Source organism: Heloderma suspectum, chromosome 4 (assembly GCF_057233095.1).
Source record: "Heloderma suspectum isolate Gila_16-S chromosome 4, 16-S_ref, whole genome shotgun sequence".
NCBI lineage: Eukaryota > Metazoa > Chordata > Lepidosauria > Squamata > Helodermatidae > Heloderma > Heloderma suspectum.
This window is the reverse complement of record NC_139461.1, coordinates 235,511,794-235,533,433: the sequence shown is the minus strand read 5'-3', so window position 1 is coordinate 235,533,433 and position 21,640 is coordinate 235,511,794. Positions and strand designations below refer to the sequence as shown.

Below are 21,640 nucleotides of genomic sequence, written 5' to 3'. Positions count from 1 at the left end.
GGTAAAAGAACTCTCCAGTGGTCACTGATGAGAAAAGCAGTCTACCCTAGTCATAGCCACACAGAGATTTCCCTTTTTGTCTTCTCAGCAGGGCACCACAGTGAACACTGTGTGCTTTAGAGTGATTTGGACATTGCTCAGAAGCATTTAACTCCAGTGTTTCATGAAAAGTACCGGTTGCTCCATGGTTTGTGGCCCCCAAAGGCTTGCTTACACAGTGAAGAAGATTTAGGGGTAATTATTCCAGGATTATCATTCTGAGGTAACAACCTTTATCTACATCAACAAGGCATTGGAGGGTGTTACAGCTACACCTCCTTGCTAGTGTCTTTAACTAGTTGGTGTGTTTCTCAGTGGAGCTATAAATGCCACTTGCCAGGGATTGCCACTTCCCTTCAGCAGTTTACATGATATTTATTTGTTTGTTACATTTATATCTTGCCTTTTTTCCATCACGGAGCTCAAGGGATCTTGGGTATTCCCCCATCCAGACATTGACCAGGCAAAGACTTGGTAAGGTTGCATTACCATATGCCTTCAGGTCACACCCTGGGACCCCGGATGTATATGGAGCATGTCTACACCAGCCTAAAATCCTGCATTTAAAAGGGGGCTTTCTGCGTCCGTTTTAAATGCAGAATCACAACGGACTCCCTTTACACGTGCTTCCTCCTCCCCCTTTCCCCCCCTTTCCCCCCCCTTCCCCCCCCCTTTCCCCCTTATTTGAGTCTTCCATGTTTCATTGGTCTAGCTCCTCTTATTGCGGCTTTTCCTTTTTCACAGAGGGAACTCAAGCAGAACTCAAGCACTAATTTGATAGCTCATTATCGCCGATCTTTTAAAAAAAGGAATAACAGTCATTTAGTTGAGGAGACGCCCTAGAGGTTGACAGTGTCATCTAAAGTACTTGCAAACTTCTGTGAGCAACCAATCTCAATCACAGGATAAAAGCACCATGTGAAGAAGCCCATGATCTCATATACCAGAATAAAAGAAAGGAGGGTTAAAAGTTCCTGATTTTAACTGGGATCGCTGACTCTCTGTCTACTTCTGGTGCAACCCTTGCTTATGGGAACAAGTAAATTCCTATCCCAGGATAACTGATGTCTCAGTTAAAGCCCAATTATCCCATGGAAAAACTAAGTTCAGCCATAGCTTATTTAAGCCTGTGACATGCATTTTTAGTGACCAAACTTCCTCCTTGGATGTTTGTATGTTCCATTTTGAGAAACTTACTGTTAATTTTGCTTTGGGTGATTGGCTGAATTAACACTTACTCACTTTGTAGTTCCATTGCAGTATTCTAATGCAGGAACGCTCTAGTACAACCTACACCAATCTGGTGAGCTCCAGATGTATTGTACTACAACCCCATCATCCCCAGCCAATGGCCATGGTAGCCACAGCTGGAGGGCACCAGGTTGGGGAAGGCTGCTCTAGCAGTATATTAAATAATTTTTGAAAAACAGGGTTGAGGCAAAACCCAGCTGTCTTCTGACCTATGTAGGCCTTTTACTTTCTGGAGCCAGAGCCAATTAGCCACTACAACAGCTTTCCCCTCCTTCCTTCATTGGGTGTGCATTACTCATTTTTGTGCCTGAGTTGGATGGGCATCCACCAGGGGTGGTTTAGACTGAAGGAATCTTACCAGTGCAGGGAGTTGGATTACCTTCAAGGCCCTTTTCAATACTCTTAATTTAATAGCAGTAACTAGCACCTTCCTTGCTACAAAATGCTGCCTTTATATCCATATCCTGTCTGTAAAAAAGGTAAAGGTGTCCCCAACCAGTCGTGTCCGACTCTAGGGTGCAGTGCTCATCCCCGTTTCTAAGCCGAAGAGCCAGCGCTGTCCAAAGACGCTTCCGCCGGCATGACTGAACACTGAGGTGCACGGAACGCTGTTACCTTTCCCGCCGAGGCGGTACCTATTTATCTACTTGCAATTTCTTGCTTTCGAACTGCTAGGTTGGCAGGAGCTGGGACTGAAGACGGGAGCTCACTCCGTCACGCAGCACTCGGGCCTCGAACTGCTGACCTGCCGACCTTCCAGTCTGCAGTTCAGCGTCTTAACCACTAAGCCACCGCAGTCCTGTCTGTAGAGATATTCTAAACTGCCCTATAAAGGGTAAGATAGAAGCGTGTTTGTTTTTCAAAAGGACATGCCAGCGTGGACGGAGTTAATCCCCTCCAAGCTGAAGCTTGTAGTTTTGTTTTCTTTCAATTTATATCCTTCACTTAAAAAGGAGAAAGGAGGGGTGGGTGGACGCCCGGCAGGTGACATATTCTAAGAGGGAGCAGCGAAATCGTGTTAACCACTTCAAAATCTCATATATTCAATCGGCCTCTGGCAAGACATCTGCCTAATGTTAGCGCTTAAATATCCTTTTCCATTTTACATGCATTCAAGTCTCATTTGAGTGAAATGAAACGGTATTATTAAAGGGAGATTTTGCACAAATGGCCTGAATTTGACATGTCAAGTTCAATGAGGCTGTTACATATGTAATGCTGAGAAGGGGCTCCAAGGCTCCTGGCACTTAAAACAGCGCCAGTGGCTCAGAAATAAAATTTGCATGCATCCCTTTCTCTCCCCACCCTTCCACTCCCTCCCACAGAATGCCAAGTGGCTGCTGGTGCAGTGTGCAGTCCTGGGCTAGGATTGGGGAACAAGGCAATTATTGCCCCAGGGTGGAGTACTGAGGGGATAAAGATGCCAGCCTTCAAACCTCTATATCTTGACTGAAGATAAAATATTAATAGAAACGCTGTGCTGAAAGATTACCCTGCAGTCATCTAATCTCCACCCCCACCCATTCCAGAATTCTCTGGAACCTCTAAACAGTTCCTTGCAGATGGCTCTCCAATCTTCTGATATGCACAGGACAAGATTGTACCACTTCCGTGTTTATTTTTGAAACATTTGTTTATTTAAGCTGTGTCTAGACATGGCCAGTGTCAGCACCCAACATTCTTCTTATTATTTATTGATTTATTACATTTCTATACTGCCCAATAGCCAAAGCTCTCTGGGTGGTTCTCAAAAATTAAAACCACATTAGAGGGTTCAGGGGTCATAGATGTTTAAAGGCCTGCTCAGCCAAGTTTTCCTTTTAACTTTTCCAGTGATTGGGGTACTAGTGAGAGGGTGTACTTAAGGGTGATGGAAATGAGCATTCTCATTGGGAGAGGGACACTCTTTTATGGGGAGGCATTGCACATCTCTTGCTGGAAGAGGGGGGGCACAAAAATCTGAAGCCAAGCCCTGCCACTCCCTCCCAATCTGTGCTAGTGCTGAATCAGAAGTGAAAGGGAAGGTACTCTAAAGAAGAGGTACCAGGTAGCATGATGGTTTTGTTACACTCACTGAATGTCACCTGCACTGATTCTACACATTCATTTGCAACTATCATATGGATTAGCACCACCTGTGTGGCTTGTGGGTGTCAGCTGCAATGATTCAGCACATCTAAAGTGTACAAAATTTTCCATCTTTTGAGGTTTTCTTACTCTCTAACCAAAATCTGTCATTCTGTAACACAACAGATAATGGAACCTTCCTATTTATATTAATGAGTCAAAAGTTAGGGTACAAGCTGAGATTCTCAATATTCCATTTAGCGTAAGACCACTGGATTCTATAGTATGGTTGTACCATTACAGACTCCCTAATTACATTTTCTCCCAGAGATTTTCTCCCCACCCCCACCCCTACCCCATTAATACAGTGGATTTTGCCACTTTTGCTGTGTAGCCCACAAAAGTAGAAAAATGTAAACATGGAATCTAGGAATCTGGAAGGCTTCAGTCATGCTATGGAGTCTAGTTGTCCTCTGTAGGGGGATAAACAGAATCCTGGGACTGAGATTCCAATTTAAAAGTCTCTAGCCCTTTTGTTTGTGGCAAAATCTTTGACAATTCATGGACATTCACTGTTACAGACGAGGAAGCGTGAAAGAGGTAATTGTATTCCTCCCAGTGTTCATGTAGTACACTTTTGGACAGAACATAGCCTCACCCCAGGCTTCCCCAACCCCTGCCCCTCCACTACCTCATGTCCTGCCAATACATTCCAAATTTCCCAGGGGCTACTTAAACACTTATGTGCTGTGAGGGACAGCAAAAGAGAAAAAGGCCAGGCCAGAATACTCATGCCATCATCCCTTGAAGGGACCACCAATGGTCTCTTTAAAAGAAACCTACACTTTTTATTATTTTACCTTCTGTAACTTTTGTTTGTTGTAGTATTACAGCCTTCCCCAAACTAGTTCCCTCCATATGTGTTCGACTGCAATTCCTATGATGGTTGGGGGATGATGGGGATTGTAATCCAACAATCTGGAGAACAGCAGGTTGGGGAAGGCTGTAGTATTGCACTGTAAACTTCCTCGACCGCGTTGGCAGAAAGGCACAGATAAATCCAGCCAACAAATAAATGGAAGTAGAGTTTGGGTTTGTAAATTTGTGAACATTCTATGCAGAAAAGCAAAGGAACTTATACTTATTTCCAACTTCTAATCAAAGTAAGAACATGCCTACTCTCTCAAAATGTTTTTTCTTAGGTGTGTGCTTATCATGTGATTGTAGGGTGAGGACATTTGCGTGTATGCCTCAGAAATGGCAGCTTCTCCTTTTTTTCTTTTCTTTTTGCTCTTCCATACAGATGAGATGCACATTCCTTGCATGATATCATCCTGCTTTCTTTTGGATAACAGTTGCCAGCAGCCTCCTCCTCCTCCTTTTTTATGCAGACATAACAGTGGATAGTAGAGAGAAGGAGATCAAACACCATGCAACCACTGGGCTCAAGCCTGAATTTAACTAAGAAATTCCAGTTTGAAATAATGGTGTTTTATGCCGTACTGTAATCATGGGTTGCACTGATCCTCTAGGAATTCCCCTACAGGCAGCTCATAAGTGGGTATCACAAAGCTGTGTGGATAATTCAGCAATGGACTGATCCTCCCTGCAATGGCTGCCTTAAGAAGCCTCCTGAGAGGCCAATCCCTAAGGGGTGTGCAAGCGGTACTCCTAGTCCCCCAGAAGAAGAAATGGAGTGCATAAAACACCAATAAGTCCTATTGTCACATGTCATGTCAGGGTCTCTGCTCTCACCTCTTGCTCTTGTAGATTTACGCTCAAGGACATAAACTGGCCAGGCAGCACATTGGCGCCTCCAAAGCAACCAACACTCAGGTCTTACCAAGCTTCATGGGAGTGAGATTAGAGACATTTATGAGTGAGGGTCTTTTTTCTTTTACAAAGCTCCATTGAAATACATAGTAAATCTCTCACCTTAAAAGCAACCTGACAACCAAGCAGAGATCTAAAGAGACAGCGACTAGCCAGCATTACTCTCTGTGAGAATTAGACCCAGGTGGCCCCTCATCTCCCTCAATTCACTAACTTTTTCCTCATCAGTTTCTCTTGGATTTCTCCCCCCACCCCACCACACCCCACTCATCTGCTTTTTAAAATTTTCATCCTTTCATTCTTCCCTCTTCTCCCATTCCTCCTCCCCCTCCCTCCCCTGGTATCATGGCGACATCTCCAAGCCAGGTACTTTTAATTTCGCCAGTGGCCCTTGCTGACACTGTGGATATGCACAGCAAGTTAAATTCCCGCCTGATCAATAAAGCAGAAGCTGTGTGTCCGACCGGTCGATACTTTTTTATCTGTCTTCAGCCCAGTCCTGCTGATGACAGGCCTCCTGCGCATCGCCAAAGACACTCAAGGGCAACGAAGCTTTCAACAACACAAGTGCCTTTAAACTGTGTGTGTGTGTGTATAGATAGATATAGATAGATATTATTAGTATTTTATTATTATGTTTTTAATTTTAAAAAAGCTAATGCATCCCAATAGGAAGAGATAAGATGGTTCATAATGTTTGGCCTTTACTTGAAACATTTTTATGATTTATCTTAATTTTTAATTGAAAAAAATTTGCGAATTAATTGATTTCTGGGGCTTCCCAATTAACATTGTAATTGGGTGCATGATAAATTCTGTGGTAGTGTAATTTTTTATTCTTGTCACCAAGAGGAGCTTGGCGAGGGCAGCTGCTTTCTGTGTGTCCCCTTGCATAGAGCACACTCTCCTTCCAAAGTACAGTCTCACTAACTATTACAAGCTTCTTCGGAAAGAGACCAGTAACCTAATCAAGGCACATTACAGAAGCTTGGCAAGATACGATGTTTCAAGGCATAAATTCATGCCTAGGAGATCTTAAGGATAGGTCCGTTGCTGCACAGGGTTCCTTGATTTTTAGTTTCCCCTTTCCGCTCCATAGCATAAGCCTAACTGGTTTTTCAAGTGAAGACTTGAGGTGTTCTTGAAATGATGTTGCCCACTTGCAACCCAAGGAATATTCATATACCTTTTAAATCCCCTGATGGACTGGGAGACAAGGCAGCTGCAGCTTGTCCCATCCATTCCTTCCCTGGAGCCTTGCTTGCCACAGCAGCTGAGAGGAGAAAAGGTGGAAGAAAAACCATAGCTACCTTGTCTCCCATTGTTAAACTGCAGGATTTAAAGGTATATGAACATTTTTCAGGTCACAGCCTGCCAATCCTGTCTAAAAATAACTTTGGCAATGGAGTTTAAATAAATGCACAAAGGGATGGAGGTCTTGTTACGGTCCAATCAATATAGTCTTGGAAGGGAATACTATGTGAAAATTGGAGTGGGTAGGTGGGAGAGATAGTTAACTTTCAAATTTTGTGGATGCTTGTAGACCATCACCTGTTGAGACTGTTCGTTGTACCTTTCTCTACTGGGAGTTGAAGTTAGGTCTAACTTTGCGGCTGAGACTGAATGTGTTGGAGCTTGAACTGGGCCTTGGAACACAAAAGTTCAAGCTGTGCCACATTCTCAGTGTATGACATTAAATGAGTCTGGCAACTCTTCTGAGCCTCTGTTCTCCGTATGTATTGAAAGATTAATAGAGGTTGTAATTTTAAATTTGTCAGTGATTCTGAGCCATTTAGACATTTGGATGATGGATGCACCATATGATTGAACAGGTAAGCTAACAGCACGAGCCCTGGTGAAGGGCAGAGTGGGTAGATACATGGGCAGGAGGATAGATTGGGCAACTAAGTGCATGGAAAATATCTCTTAAGTCTTTTTCCCCAGTAAGCAAAGTACAACTGTAGATCTTTTGACGCATTAAAGTTACCAGCTGGGGGGATAATTATTCCCTCATCACATCTATGGTAGCAAAGATCAATCTCTACATTCCTCTTCCTTCTGCCTTGTATTTTGTCTTTATTTGTCAGGCTGGCGTGATGTCTTCCCCTTCCTTTAATTCCTTTTCCTTCCCTGGGAAGGATAAAAGAGCTGAGTTTATAGGGTGTTGGGCCTACAAAGAGAGTCACAAAAAGGAGAGACAAAAATATATCCATCTGAAAAAACACATACCTATGTACCCCTATGCAACATGAGATCACAGGCCATTTTGTCTGTGGTTTTCCCCTGATAAATGTAGGCTAATCTCCACAGATCATCCTGATTTGCAAGTTCTCTGTGAGGGTTGTAATGAGAGGGCAGGAGATTACCATGGGTTGATTTTAGTGTGGCCAAGTCATTTGCTTGTATTGGACTTTACCTGATTCAGCAAGGGAAGTAAGTATTGCTTTATTCCTGCTACTGATTCCATTATTTGACGAGGTGCCAAGATGACAGTTCCTCAGGGCTAGGGTTTGCTCAGCATTGGTGCTGAGTTCTTTTAAGACCTTTCATTATAGGTTTTTAGCTTAATAAATGCAAATGTACCCGCTCCCCTACAGCAGTGCAGCATTTGTGAACTTTTACATTATTTTAGTTATTTCTTTGAAGGTTAGGTGGTCCCCCTCTTTAACACTAGTTGATTTTTTAAAAGGGCTCAAACAGTTGGCTCTTCCCCTGCATTGTCTCCAGATGTGGAGGAGTTGCAGGCCTATAGTGCGAGGGCAAGAATGTAGTTTGGATATGCATTTACTTATTGTCTTGATAACCTCAGAAATTAAGTTCAGGTGAGTAGGTGCTCCCTCTCTATTGTGGAAATCAGTTGGAAGAATTCATTGAGAACAAATCCCAGCTCAAAAAGCAAAGCACCTACTGTCACAGTTGCAGTTCAAAGCCATTTTCCAAACAACTCTTTCTTAAAAGTTATGGGTACACACATGAGTGCTTTAGAATCTATGAAAATATAAATGGAAAGGGTGACAGATGAAAAAGGACTGTAGCTCAGTGGTAGAGCACATACCTCGCATGCAGAAGGTTCAGGGTTCAATCCCTGGCATCTCCAAGGTGGGCTAAGAAAAGACTCCTGTCTGAAATCCTAGAGAGCTGCTTTCATCAGTATAGACCAGGGGTGAGCAACTGGTGGCCCACCAGCAGTTTTGGTCCAGAATTCCTATCAGCCCTAACCAGCATAGCCAGTGGTCAGGGATGATGGAAGTTCTAGGCCAAAACATTGGGAGTCTACTCAGGAGTTGCCCACTAGTAGACAATACTGAGCAATACAGTAGACAATATTGAGCTAGCTGGACCAGTGGTCTGACTTTGGACGAGGCAGCTTCCTATGTTTCTGTGCATCTACTTCTACGAAAAGACTGGCATCACATTTTCACATATTACCTGCATTCATGAAAGGCTACAAATGAGCTTTTATTTTTCGAGAAAATCTCGTGTTGAAGCAACGCAGCCAACAACTGCCATTATCACTGGTTTCAACATGTGCTGTTATCACTGGCTGTCAACTGCCGTTACCACTGGTTTCAAATAGGTTTTAGCTCCATCCATTGTCCAAGCTATCAGCCAGGATGATCAACGATCGCACCATCATATTCACATTGTCATCAGATGTTGTTTGGGCTACTGGTAGGTGGGAGTGAACAAAAGAAAATGGACTAACCTAGAAACTGACCTTTAGGCTAGTTGATGCTTTGTCTAAAATTGGCAGTGTGCAGAATCATGGCGCTTGCCCCATTTGGCAGCCAGTACTTTGCTCTCATGTAGTTAATAACACCCCCCCACCCTGGTCACCACTAGCTGATGCAGGCCATATATATAAATAAAGCTGCTTCGTCTTCACTGAGCCTTCCCAAGGAACAATCGCTGATTAAAAGTGACATTTAAAATTTCCGATTCACTTTTTCACAGCCTATGTTTATTGGGGTTTTTGTGTTACTCTGATGCGGTTGAAGCCAGCTATTCCATTCTAGCACTTTTTGCTATTGGATGTCACTGTATAAGCAGTGCATTCCAGGTGAAATGTTGATTCCAAACAGGAATTGTTATCAAGCGGCTTAATTTTAAATGCCTCTACAATGAACCAGTCAGGCTGCCATTAAGATGCTGAATGAGGCATCACGATTTTCAGTCACCATCCTGGTGTTAGTTAGAGCTGGGGAAAGCTCATGACTTCTGTAAAGCAGATGCTTCGAGGTATCTCTAGGAACCAGTGAGCAACATGTTCAACACAGAGAAGGACACAGTGTAAATGTGCATGTTTTATTGTGTGTATTGGGCAGTATCCAGCGCTGTCTGCACGCAAGCAGGACCCGTGGCTAGTGCAACAGGAAGATAGTGCTTCCAAAGAAACCTCGGAAACGAGCCAGAACTCTCATTTCCAGAATGGGGAAGCTTCGTTGGCCTGTCTTGTTCTAGAAACAAGCGTTTTGGCATGTTTCCAGGGTTGTTTTAGGAAGTCCTAGTTTCCTGTTGCACTCACAGTGGGTTCTGTGGGTGCAAGAGAAAGAACGAAGGCTCAGCAGCAGTATTGGATATTGCTCATTACCGTAATAGGATATAAGGGACTGTTTTACGTTGGATCAGAGTAGTGATCAACAGCTCTCCAGTAGGGATGTACGAAAGTCACTTACCTTTTCGCAGATCCTGTTCATGGTGCGGGGGGGGAGTTCCATCCCTCCCCCCGGAATCGTTGACGGGGGGGAGGCGATCCGGTCCTCCGCCCCAGAATCCTCGACAGCCGGCTGTGCTCCGCAGCGGCTCCGCGGAGCAGCCAGCCAGGCCTAGGCTAGGGCCGTCCACAGCCGGATTTCCGGCCGCGGAGGGCTCTGGGTAAAAAAACAAAACAAAACCGCGTACGCAAATGGCGGCGGCCATAGCCGCCGCCATTTGCATACGCATTTTGTTTTTGTTTTTACCCAGATGTGATAGGCTATGTAAGTCTTTACGTAGCCTATCACGTCTATGGGGAAAAAAACACAGACTGCAAACGGTGGTGGTGGCGGCCGGTCGGAAGACCAGCCACCGTCGAAGCCGCCGCTGGAGCTGCCACCGTCCGAAACGTCCGCCCCAGGTAAGTCTCGTCCCAGGGGACATCTGCAGGGGGCGGGGGGGGGTGGCAGGCCATTCTGTGATGGATTTCGGGGGGCCGAATGCACTGGCATTCGGCCTCACGGAGATCTGTCGCAGAATTCTCTGACATCCCTACTCTCCAGGATCATAATATAGTAGTCTTTTCAGTTCTACTGGAATCTTTTAACTGGGGGTGTGGGATATAGGACTTGGCAAGGTATACAAACCCTGTGGCATATCACTGAGCACAGCCATTTTATCAACATAGTGGAAGACAAACCAAAATGCGGCTGGACAAGTTGGCATCCAAAAGGATACTGACACACTGAAAAATAGAATCTTTGTGGTGAACGAGTCAAGTGACCAGTATGCCACTAGCAGGAAGAGAAAATGTGATCTCTGCGAGCAGAGCAATCAGGTACATTGGTACAGAATGGAGACCAGTGTAAGGCAAGACTCAGGAAGTGCATTCATGATCATACATCTCCAGATAACTCGGACTGTTGCATTATGTCATTGACAATTCAAAATGAGTGTTCACTTTAGACTAAAATACTAGTAGCTACATTGATCTGATGAAACACTGAGTGAGATTTGGACCAACTGGTGTTCCTGAGAATGGAAGCAGGCTTTGAGGTCCCAAAGGGCTTTTTCCCAGGCTAAATATTCAAGAGGAGGATGAACTGTGATTTGCAGCCTGAGTGTTTGGGGTCAATCATGTTACAAATTCAATAAATAAATAAAATAGTTATTCTTAGCTCCTTAGCACATGTGTACATATCCAAATGTTTACACATACATTTATGCATACATGGCACATTTTCTTAGAAAATGAATCAATATGGAAACGTGAATTAATTTTGGACATAATGCAAAGCCCTAGGAATGAAAATCTCATCCACCAAGTCCCTCTGCCCCTTTAGAGAGTAGTCTCTATTCCTCATATGTATATCCTTCCTCGTTGTAATTTGCTTCTACCTAAAAGCGGCAAGTAAGTTGTGCTATCATAATGAACTGGATAAACAATTCCCCAAACAGATTAAAACTAACTGTAACTTGTAAAGGGTGGGTGGATGGGTGGGTATGTAGTAATTATATTTTATTAGCTAGCAAAACACCAGTTTGTGCTTTCAAAGGATAATTCTATGTAAATCATCTTAATTAGAAATGTCAGACAAACCTGTGAAGATCATAGTTAGCAACTAATTTCCTATGTATGGGTTATAATTTAAACCACATGGATTGCTCGCAGTGTGGCAATATGCTGGCCATGAAATAATGTGGGGAGTGTCGGCTGAGGTTATTACTATGTAAATGTGTGATCATTTCAGACCGCTGCTGACTTGCTTCGTGATTAAAGAGAATTCTGAGGTCTCCAAAGATTGTGCTCTTTGCAAGGGCCTGGAGCAGAAAACTTTAAAAGGTGCCGAAAAGTGTTTGAACTTTAAAGGTCGTGATTTCCCTTTTACCATTTTAATTTGCCAGCACTGTTTATGGGAAGGAAGTTTTCTCTTTGCTTATGGCCTCTCCCTTTCTCAACCATCATGCCAGCTATTCTTTAATACTTTGCTGTCTGAAGAGACAGACACACGACACATTTACCTGTGTATACAGACTCCTATGTATTTAAAGAAATAATCTCTGTCGGGTTTTGGATTCAAGAAGAGAAGGCTGAGATGGAGGAAATTCTGAGAGTCAGCCCTGCGCTGGGTTTTGTGCCCTTATATTAAATCAACCAATGTGAGCTACTGTAAGAGAGAATATGAGGTTGGATGGGCCCTAGGTCTGACCTGGTCAGACTGTCCTAATGCTCTGAAGCCATATCAACAAAATTACATTTTTATACTCCAAGTTAATCAAGCTGGAGTAGTAACCACAAGTTAAGCCATCTTGAGTTGTACTGTTAGTGCTTGTTTTCCATGGCTGTTGAGGGTAGAATCAAAGACACTTAGTCCCTTGCCCAAATATTCTTAATATACTTAGTAGTATTCAACTAATTCTTCCTTTCCTCAGTATGTCCAAAGGAAGGAAGAACTGATTGAATATTACAACGCATCATGAAGATAATTTGGGTATACACATACACACACATTTTCCTCTTGGTAAAAGCTTGTTAAATTTGGCCTTCTCCCTTGTAACGTGCATGAAGGTCCAGGCAGCTGTTGGTCATAGATCCCAAACAGAGTCACACTGGCTGTAGGAAGAAAGTGGAGAAGACTTTGGTCTTCTGCTTTTTAGGGGGAGCTGTGTTTGTGATAAAGGAGCCTTATGCTTGTATGTAAGGGACAGGGGTTGCATGGGAGGATTGCAGTCTCTAGGAGCCAGCACCTTCCAAACCACCCTTTCTTCGTTTTGCAACACCCAGCCATCTGCCAATGAAAGGCAGATTAAAGCCAGCCAAATTCAATTTCTACTCACTGCTGCCACAGCTCGACATCTGGGGCTAAAGTGTCCCCGACAAAGAGAACATGACAGCCACATTGCTTTTTTGTCACATCCAGTAGCATGTTGATCTTCTAAAAGTCTCATAAAAATTTATTGATGTCTCCCATATTGCTGTGATTGAGAAGAAAAGTGTGTGTGTGTCTCTGTCTGCGTGTGTGTGTGTGTATGTATGTATTAATGCTTCTGGAATAGATCTGATTTGATATGTCTTGTTCTATTGTCAGCATCTGTTAAGCAAGGCTTTTTAATACTTTCTGGCTGCCGATCAGTCATCCCTAGCTTGGGATGCCGACTTGCATACAAATTTTATTATTAAGTACAATTTCTTCTCTCCCCATCCTCCTCCTCCTCCGTTAACCACCCTCCCCTCCACCTATCCACCCATCCATCACACACACACACGCACGCGGGCGGAGAGGGACCTCCAGCAGCGGGAGCCCTGCAAGCACAAGACATCATCTTGGGTAACATATTTCAGAGCCCCATTTTTGCCTGTTGCAGGTGCTTTGTATCAGTAAATTGAATCATGAGGAAATCATTTATTTCCTAATGCTGTTTGTGGCATGTTAGCGAGAGAATTTACATGAGAGAGATTACTTTAATAACCAAAAAAATTACAGTGCAGGGTCTCCCTGCCCCATCGCCTTTGATATGTAATTGTTTCAAATTTAACCTGTCTCGAGTGAGGGTGAAAGGCATTATTAAATCTGAAGCATCTTGCTCCAGGGAAGGCAGGAAAGAGGAGGATCACCCTGGTGTGAACCTCCTTCCAGCCGTTAAATAGAAATGGAGTGAAATTAACAAATCAACCAACCAAAAAAAAGAGAGAAGGAATTCCTACAACCTAGAGAAAGGCCTATCTAATTTTAGTGATTCTGTCCCCCTTCCCCTCTTACCTTCTCTTCCTCTGACCCAATCCTGTGTGGTATCTGTTTTTCATTCCTATTAGAGTCTGTATCCATTAATTCTTTTCAAAGGCCAAGTGTCTTGTGGATGTCATGAACTCATAGAATCATAAAAGAATAGGGTTGGAAGGGGCCTATAAGACGAAGTCCAATCCCCTGCTCAGTGCAGGAATCTAAGAGAAATGTAGAGAAATGTTTACAATTTATACTTAGAAATGTAGCTGCACATCAAATACTCTCTGATTTGAGAGGGGCTGTAATCAATCACAGAGTAATGAGGCAGTTGTATTGAATGCCTGTGCCCTGGCAGTGTGCTAGCAATGAGGTGCTAGTTGTCAGGGTGGAAACTGAGCCCACAGAGCCCCAGAGCAGTTCTGATTCTGAGGAGGAACAGCAATCCGTGGGAGAGGAGCTCACTCATTTCTCTCAAGCACAGCAGCTGGCAGAGATTCATTCCTTCTGCCAGCATTCCTGGAAGAGATAGTGACCCTGGCAGTGAGAGAGCGCTGGAGGGGGGCTTGCTGGACGCTCGGCGCAGACACAGGGAGCGACGACAGATGGAGGGCGCCGAAAGGAGGCGTACCGCTCGTTTGGCGCTCAAACAACGGTCGTGTCCCGAGGACCCAAGGGAAAGAGGGAGGATCTCTCCATAGCCCATAAGTTCAGAGTCTTCCTGTGGTTCCCCTTCAAACAGGAACCAACTGCCTTACCTGGAGCTTAGGCTACTCTGCTATCTTTCCCCAGTGCTGTTCCTTGCTTAGTCGCTAGTGATTAGTATCTGAAAGAGTCATAATGTAATAAAGGAATAAAGCCTCAGAAAGAATCCTCGTCGTCTGTGTCCTGAGTTGGCTATTGGAGGGGACTGCAAGAGGCAGCTAGGGAGCTCCTGACAGCAGTCACATCAGTGTGCTACAAGGCAGCCACTTTGCAACAGGATTTCTGGTCAAACAGGGTGGTGTGTGCTTGTAGAGTTATCGAGCAATATCTGTGCCCCACAAACAGTAGCAGCAGAGGGGTACCGCATTGCTAGTGTGTCATTGATGCGTCCATAGCATAGCAAACTAATTCTCTTCGTGGCAGTTTGTCTGTTGAGGGTTTCCCAGATCACCTCTGATTGCGTCAGCACCCCTTGTTTTCAGTTTCCTTCCCCCCCCCCAATTGTGCCACAATTTCATCCAAGATCCAGTCTTAAACAACATGGCCAGTGCCAGAGGCCAGCAGGGTTGGGTATTTGCCAGGTCCCAGAGCTAGTAAGGGGTCAACCAATTGAGAATGGATGCCGCTATTTTGGCTCTCAGTTGACTCTCATTCTTTTTTAAAAATGTGTATGATAAAGATTTTTACTATGTTTTTATTATCTTGTATTTGTGGTTTGAAATTTCTGGGAACTGCCCAGAGCGCTCTGGCTACTGGGTGGTATAGAAATGCTGCTGCTGCTGATAACAACAACAACAACAACGAGTCTGGCTAGGGGCTTTAGAGCACACACTCAGTTTAGGTGAGGCCTGAGCGAGTTGGAGGCAGAACATGCTGTCTTTGACCTGGCTGGGCCTTTGCCAAGAGTATGTGCCCCAGAATTCCTTGTGACATGCAGGGGATTCTGGTACATCTTCTCAGCTTGTATGCCTTGCTTTCGCCCACCCCTCGCTGCCATGCTTTAGTTCCCCTCCCCACACAAACCCAACAGTTAAAGAGCCCTTGTAGGCTACACTGTCCAAGAGGCCTCCAAAAACAGGAGCCAGTCCAGTCAAATGGCCTTGCTCTGTTTTATGATACTTGATGGCATATTTTCCCATAGCGGTGTGCCTGATTCCCTATTAGACATGAAAAGTTGGGTTAGGCTAGGGGACAGAACTACATGGATGGAACAGGCAATTACACTACAGAAACTGTGTGGTACAGTGGCTAGAGTTTGGGTTTGAATGCAGGCAATCCAGGTTCAAATTCCTACTGAGCTAAAATGTTTACAGGCAGTGTTAGGTGTCACTCTCTCTCAGCCTAATCTATCTCATAGGGGCTGTATTTATTTATTTAATTTCTAATCCTCCCAGTAACCAATGTTCTGTGAATTACAAATAGGTAAAGACTGAAATGCCATAGAAACAGTTAAAAATATAAAAATGTAATAAAAATATAAATTGCATCTGTATATTTAAAAGAATAAAATGCAGTGCAATGCAAAACAACAAACAGTGCAGGAATCAATAAAACAGCCATAATAATATAGAACTAGGTCTCTAAAGTGCCTGGGAGAAAAGAAAGGTCTTTGCCTGGGGCTAAAAAGATAACAACTTAGGCACCAGGCAAACCTCTGAGAAGGCCCTCTCTCTTAGAGCCATCTAGCTTCCTTTGATGGGGGCACCTGGAGGAGGGCTTCCAAAGATGACCTAAGGGTCTAGCAGGTGAATATGGGAGGAGACTTCCTTTAGATACTCTGGTCCCAAGCTGTTTAGAGCTTTAAAGGTCAACACCAATACTTTGAATTTGGCTCAGAAGCAGACTGGAAGCCTGTGCAGCTGCCAAAGCACTGGTGTCACATGACCATATTGGCCAGGCCCAGTTACTAATGTAACAGCTATGTTTTGAACTAACTGAAGTTTCTGAAACATCTTCAAAGGTAGCCCCATGTGCAATGCACTGCAGTAATCCAACCAGGAGGTTACCAGAGCATGGATAACTGTTACAAAGCTAAAAACATTATCATCAACAACAAAGCTGGTCTGAGCTCCTTGGGGGAAGGGTGGGATACAAATATAATATATGCATAATAGGGAAAGGAGGTTGGGGGAGCTAATAATCAGACCATATAGTGCAGTCTGATAGTGATGGGCTCCTACCCCTGCATGGGAAGGGTGAACTCAGAGGGCTCATCATCTTATAACAGAGGGCTTTACAAAGCAAATTAACTCTTCAGAGTTCTCCTTTGGGAAGTTTCTCTGCACACATTCACAATGGTACTGATACTCTTCTCTTCTCTCTTGGCAGTAAGAACTCTATATTGAAGGATGTCATGGCCCCAGGCACTCCCAAGGTAAGTGAGCCAAATTCAGTCACATTTTGTTAATTTCCATGATCTTCCTTGCCCCTACAAACATTCCATTCCTTGATCCAATTTGTCCTCCCTGTCATCATCTTTATATCAATATCTCTGTCCTGTACACCAAGAGAAGGCACACTTTAGTCTTGCGGAATATTTGTGCTTTACTAGAACCTGAAGAGCCACCAGCCAGAGCCTGGTGCAAAAGTACACAGTTAAAATGAAATCATTCTGCACCCAGGAACTTCTTTTCAGTACCATAAATGAATAGCACCCACAGTCCTTCCAAACAAAAATCTACTCTTGGTTACCGCCCACACCCAGCTTTCTGTATTTCAACAGTATAATTTAGTGGGGCGGTGGGGAGCAGGGGCATTGTTAAACAACTGAGAGTCAGACATCCATGCTGATTTATTTCAAGTCACCTAGAGATGTAGATCCTTTTTTTGCCCACCTCTGGTGTACACAGACCATGACATTCCTTGCATAGGGGACAGTCACACAAGTCTTTGACTGGGATTGCACAACATGCTAACCCATACTCTGTTGTTGAATATGGGTTGTTGTTGATCCGTGGGTTGTTTGTTGATCCATCGGTTAGCGTGTTGTCTGAACTCAGAACATTTTCCACAGGGTGGCTTGTTAACCATGCAGTGTGGCTTATTTTTCTCAAACAAGCCACCTTGAGAACCCGTGGTTTGTTGTTGGGATGTTCATGGTGGTTAACAGGCCATCCTGCAGAAAATGTCCTGGGTTCGGACAACATGCTAACGCATGGTTCAGAAAAAATCCACAGTTCAACAACAACCCACACTCAACCACTGAGTGTTGCTTAGCATGTTGCATGAACAGTCCCTTTTTGGCTGCACATGCACCCCTCATAGTGATGCCTTAATAATATTGGGGGATGCTTAGAAGCTATTGCAAAGCAACTTTGGCATTCTGAAATGGTTCCAGATTTCACTGGCATTGGCCCTTAGGTCCCCACCTTCATAGAATAACAGCTTGTAATTTTTCCTTCATTTGAGGTGCTCAGGAACCAGGGAGAATACTGTTGTTGGGTAAGATGCCAGGGGTGTCTGCAGTAGTTCTTCCTGCTCTCCTTCCACCTGTTGGGCATTAAAGGTAGTGGTGCACTTAGCTTAGAGCAAGTACTTCTATACTAAGGTGCCTGGAGGTTGGCCAGAGCTCCTCAACAAATGTGAACCTGATGACCAATACAGGGTTATTGCCAAATAATGTGTGAAGTAGCCCTCAGAACCAGGTAGAATCTAGTCGGCCAGTGTGTTACCTGCTGTCGTAGGCTGCTAAGGGTGTGGGTGTAGGGCCCTATACTGTGCTATCTCAGTGCTGCTCTGGTAGATCAAGAGCTGATATTTCTGATCTTAGAAATAAACAAAACAGAAGCAGGCATGGAAATGCAGGGCTGGGAGGAACACATCAATTAAAAATAAAGAATCTTACATTTGCCTTTGTGCCTCGCAAGGGAGTAGAAAAGGGCAAGAGCGGCATGAAAAGCAGCTCTTGTCTAGCGCATTTCACTTGTGCTTATTGCTGGATGCAGATAACTCTTCTGTCCCAAACACCAAGCTTGAGGAGGAGTTCAATAGGCGGATTAGCTGTTTGGAGGTAAATACAGTGAGCTAGGAACAGTCACCAGATAACCAAGAAAAAGCCTTTTCTCCCAGCAGGGATGGGCCTTTGAAGCTTCAAGCAACAAAGAATCCCATTTGCTTTGAGTGAAGGGATTAAGGCAGGATAGTTGAGGGGTCCTGTGTAACCAAGATCACTCATCTGCTGGCACTGCATAGTTCCCCCCCCCCCAAGAACTTTAAGAAGAGGGATCTTTTGAATTCTTCTCTCAGCCACTCCACCTCAGAATTGTTATTCTCAAGTGGCACTTGCTTGAAGAAAAGGCTTGCATGTTGCAAAAGTTGCGCAGAGTTTGGCAGCTGGACTTTGGCAGGCTAGGATCAGCAGCTTTAGTCCTGTGTAAATCTAAGCTAATATTTCCAGGGCTTAATTTATAGCGGGGGAAAGATGCTAGGGCTCAAGTCTATTTAAAAAGACCATTCTCTGATATTGAAGCCCTTCCTCCTAATCCCTGGTTTGTTGGGACTTTCCATAGTTAGTTCTTAGTAGTAAGAGAAATGCACTTTGCACCTACTCAGGGGTCTTTTCACCTCTTGATGTATTTTATGGAAGAATCCTGGAATTGAAATTGAAGCAGAGTGTTGGAGGGAATAAACCCAGCAAAGGGAACAATCAGAAGGTCCTAAAATTGGGCAAATAAAATTGGGCAAATGTACTTAATTTTCTTTTTTTTAAATTCTGGTTTGCACAGTTTATATTTGGGATTCCCCCGTCTGCCTCCGATCATTGACTGGGTGTAAGATTTGGGACATGATTTGTTGAGGAGACAGTTTGTATGTAGAATGGGGGGAAAGAGAGAGAGGGAAGGGATGGCAGGAATGAGCATAGATGGTCTCCCGTTATTGGAAATGCCACTGATACCGTGTCTGATTTCTGGGTCTTTAAAGTTTGTGTATCTTTAATATTTAGCATATAGTCAGGGCTTTTCCTTTCAACCACAAGGGCTAAAAACCTAGGACATGATCCATCCCACTCCCCGTATATGCAGCTGCACACACAAAAGGGGATTGGCATAGTACTCAGTTGAGCTTTCTTCTCTGCCCCTTGCCAACTGCGCATCAACCACATACAGGAATATGCACATCACTAGCCTTGACTTTTCAACAGAAGGCCTGTGCAAGTCTCCCATATAAGCATATAGCTGTACTTCTCCTCCCCGAGGCCTTGGCCCATGTTATTTATGCTCCATTGAGCCCCATGCTGATCCCATCCCATGCATTCAGCTGTGCCTGTGGAGGTGCTGGATTGTGCCCATAATTTGAGGCTTGAGCTCATGTTTATAAATTAAAAAAAAGGAACACAAAATATTGCAGTAAAAATCTAATTTAAATGGAAGACATGCTTTCTCATTAATTTATTTCCTTGTTTTGACCACTGAACGTCACTATTTGTTCAACATAAAAGAATTCCAGCGGATGCATTCTAAAACACTTGATGAGAGAGGCCCTCCCTTCCCACAGTGTTCCCCCTGAAGGTTATATAGGGATTGTCAGAAAGTTATGCTGGCATAACTTTTTGGATCAGAAACAGAATTTTGGAGTTTTGGAATTGTGAAGATCCAAAACAGAATTTTGGATCTTCACAATTTCTTCCTTGTGAAAACCAGAGTGCTCTGCTCTACTGCACTCCATCACTGAAGACCAATGGGGATTCACACATCTAGTGGGCTCATCCTTCTTTCACCCAGATGACAAATGCTTACAGTCAGTGTTTATATATATATATATATATATATATATATATGTGTGTGTGTGTGTGTGTGTGTGTGTGTGTGTGACATGTAGGTTTGAGTATAAACTCTATGATAATCTCACCCCTTCTTTTCTTCTCATTTTCTCCACATTCCTGTATTGCTGAGATTTGCATGGTTTCTACCCATAAGGAACTGTCACTCATTACATTGCTCTGTTTTCATGGCAAGGCATTAGAGCAAATTCAGTAACTCTCCCCAGTTGTGGGGATGAGCCCCAGATGATCATGTGGTGGTGGTTATTCATTTATTTATTAGAGATACCTGTTAGAGAGAGAAAGGGCTGTCAGGGCAGCATCAGGCTTCAGGACATTCCTCAGTGTTCAGAACCCCTTTTTCCTTTCTGTTTGCATAAAGACATCCTGATCCACTTAGACCAGTGTTTGGACTCCAAAATCAGATCTTCAGCTACTTCTTTGTGTCTAGGACTTCTTTAGCAGGACACAGAGAGCTGTGCTTTTAGCAGAACCAGGGGGTCAGGCACAAGCCCACAGTCTTCTGGCAGTTTTCCTGCCCTCTGCTCTTGGCTGCTGTTCCTGGTCCTCAACTGCTGCTGCTGCAACATCTTCCAGCAACTTGTCTACTGAACTCCTCCTGCTGTGGTGGGAGCTTCTTGAGAAAACTATATAGGGCAGTGACCCTCAAGTTTTTTCTTGAGTAAGAAAATGTTTAGTGAATAAGTAATTTCACTGAGTAAAATCATTAATTTAACCAATTTCATCAAAGGAATTCTGTATTCGGGTTCACTTGGTGGTTCAGCTTCCTCGGAGATGGAGCTCACAAACTATCTTCACTCCAGCACTCTCTTTGTTTATGTATTACTTTTAAAGATGCATACCTTACCTTCCAATCAAATGATCTCCAGGGTGGTTTCTAGCACATGAAAATGATACAAGAATGTACTAATTCCCCCTGTTCCTCTGGCCATTGGAGGAAGCATGGCTCCAGGACATGTTCAGAGAGAACACAAATGCAACAACCTTGCTGAATCTAATCCAGGTCTGGTGAGTGCCTGTATGGAAGGCTACCTGGGAACCTGATGTACACTGCCTTGAGTTCCATGATGGAAGAAAAGTGGGATTTAAAATGCACTAAATAAATAGCACCAGAGTGCCAAAATAAAATGGAGAGGATGGGGAGGAGCATGTCCACCGCCTTGGGCTCCCTGGAGCAAAGGTGGGATATAACTGTAACAAATAAAACAGATAACTCCTCTCACTTCTGAATTCCCAAGGCAACTGGAGTAGAGTTATTTCTGGTGTGGTGGTGAGGAATTCCCTCTGATCAGTGGTTGAAGCCAGGCTGGTCTTCCCCTTTTCATGTTCTTCCTAGGAGAGAGAGGGAAGCAGGCTCTCAGTGGTCTTTGTTTCTTTGGCAGAGGCCAGACTATCACTCCTCTTTGTTGATATATCTGCAAGGCCAGGCTCTCCATCACTTGTTTGGAATCACTGGCACAGGGAAACACTTTCCAGCATTGGGTTCCTTTTCCTCTTTACCACTGTAAGAAAAAAAGAAGCCACCCATCTTCCCTGCTCCTATTAGTAA

The 21,640-nt window shown here is 43.9% G+C and overlaps 1 protein-coding gene across 1 annotated transcript in view; it reads left to right on the top strand.

Moving 5' to 3' along the window:
- Positions 1-21,640, top strand: part of RNF220 (ring finger protein 220) — a 383,799-nt gene that overhangs the window by 250,575 nt on the left and 111,584 nt on the right. The window contains exon 5 of the mRNA XM_084852730.1: positions 16,641-16,686. Coding sequence (XP_084708856.1) covers positions 16,641-16,686 — 46 coding nt within the window. The remainder of the gene's footprint in view (positions 1-16,640; positions 16,687-21,640) is intronic.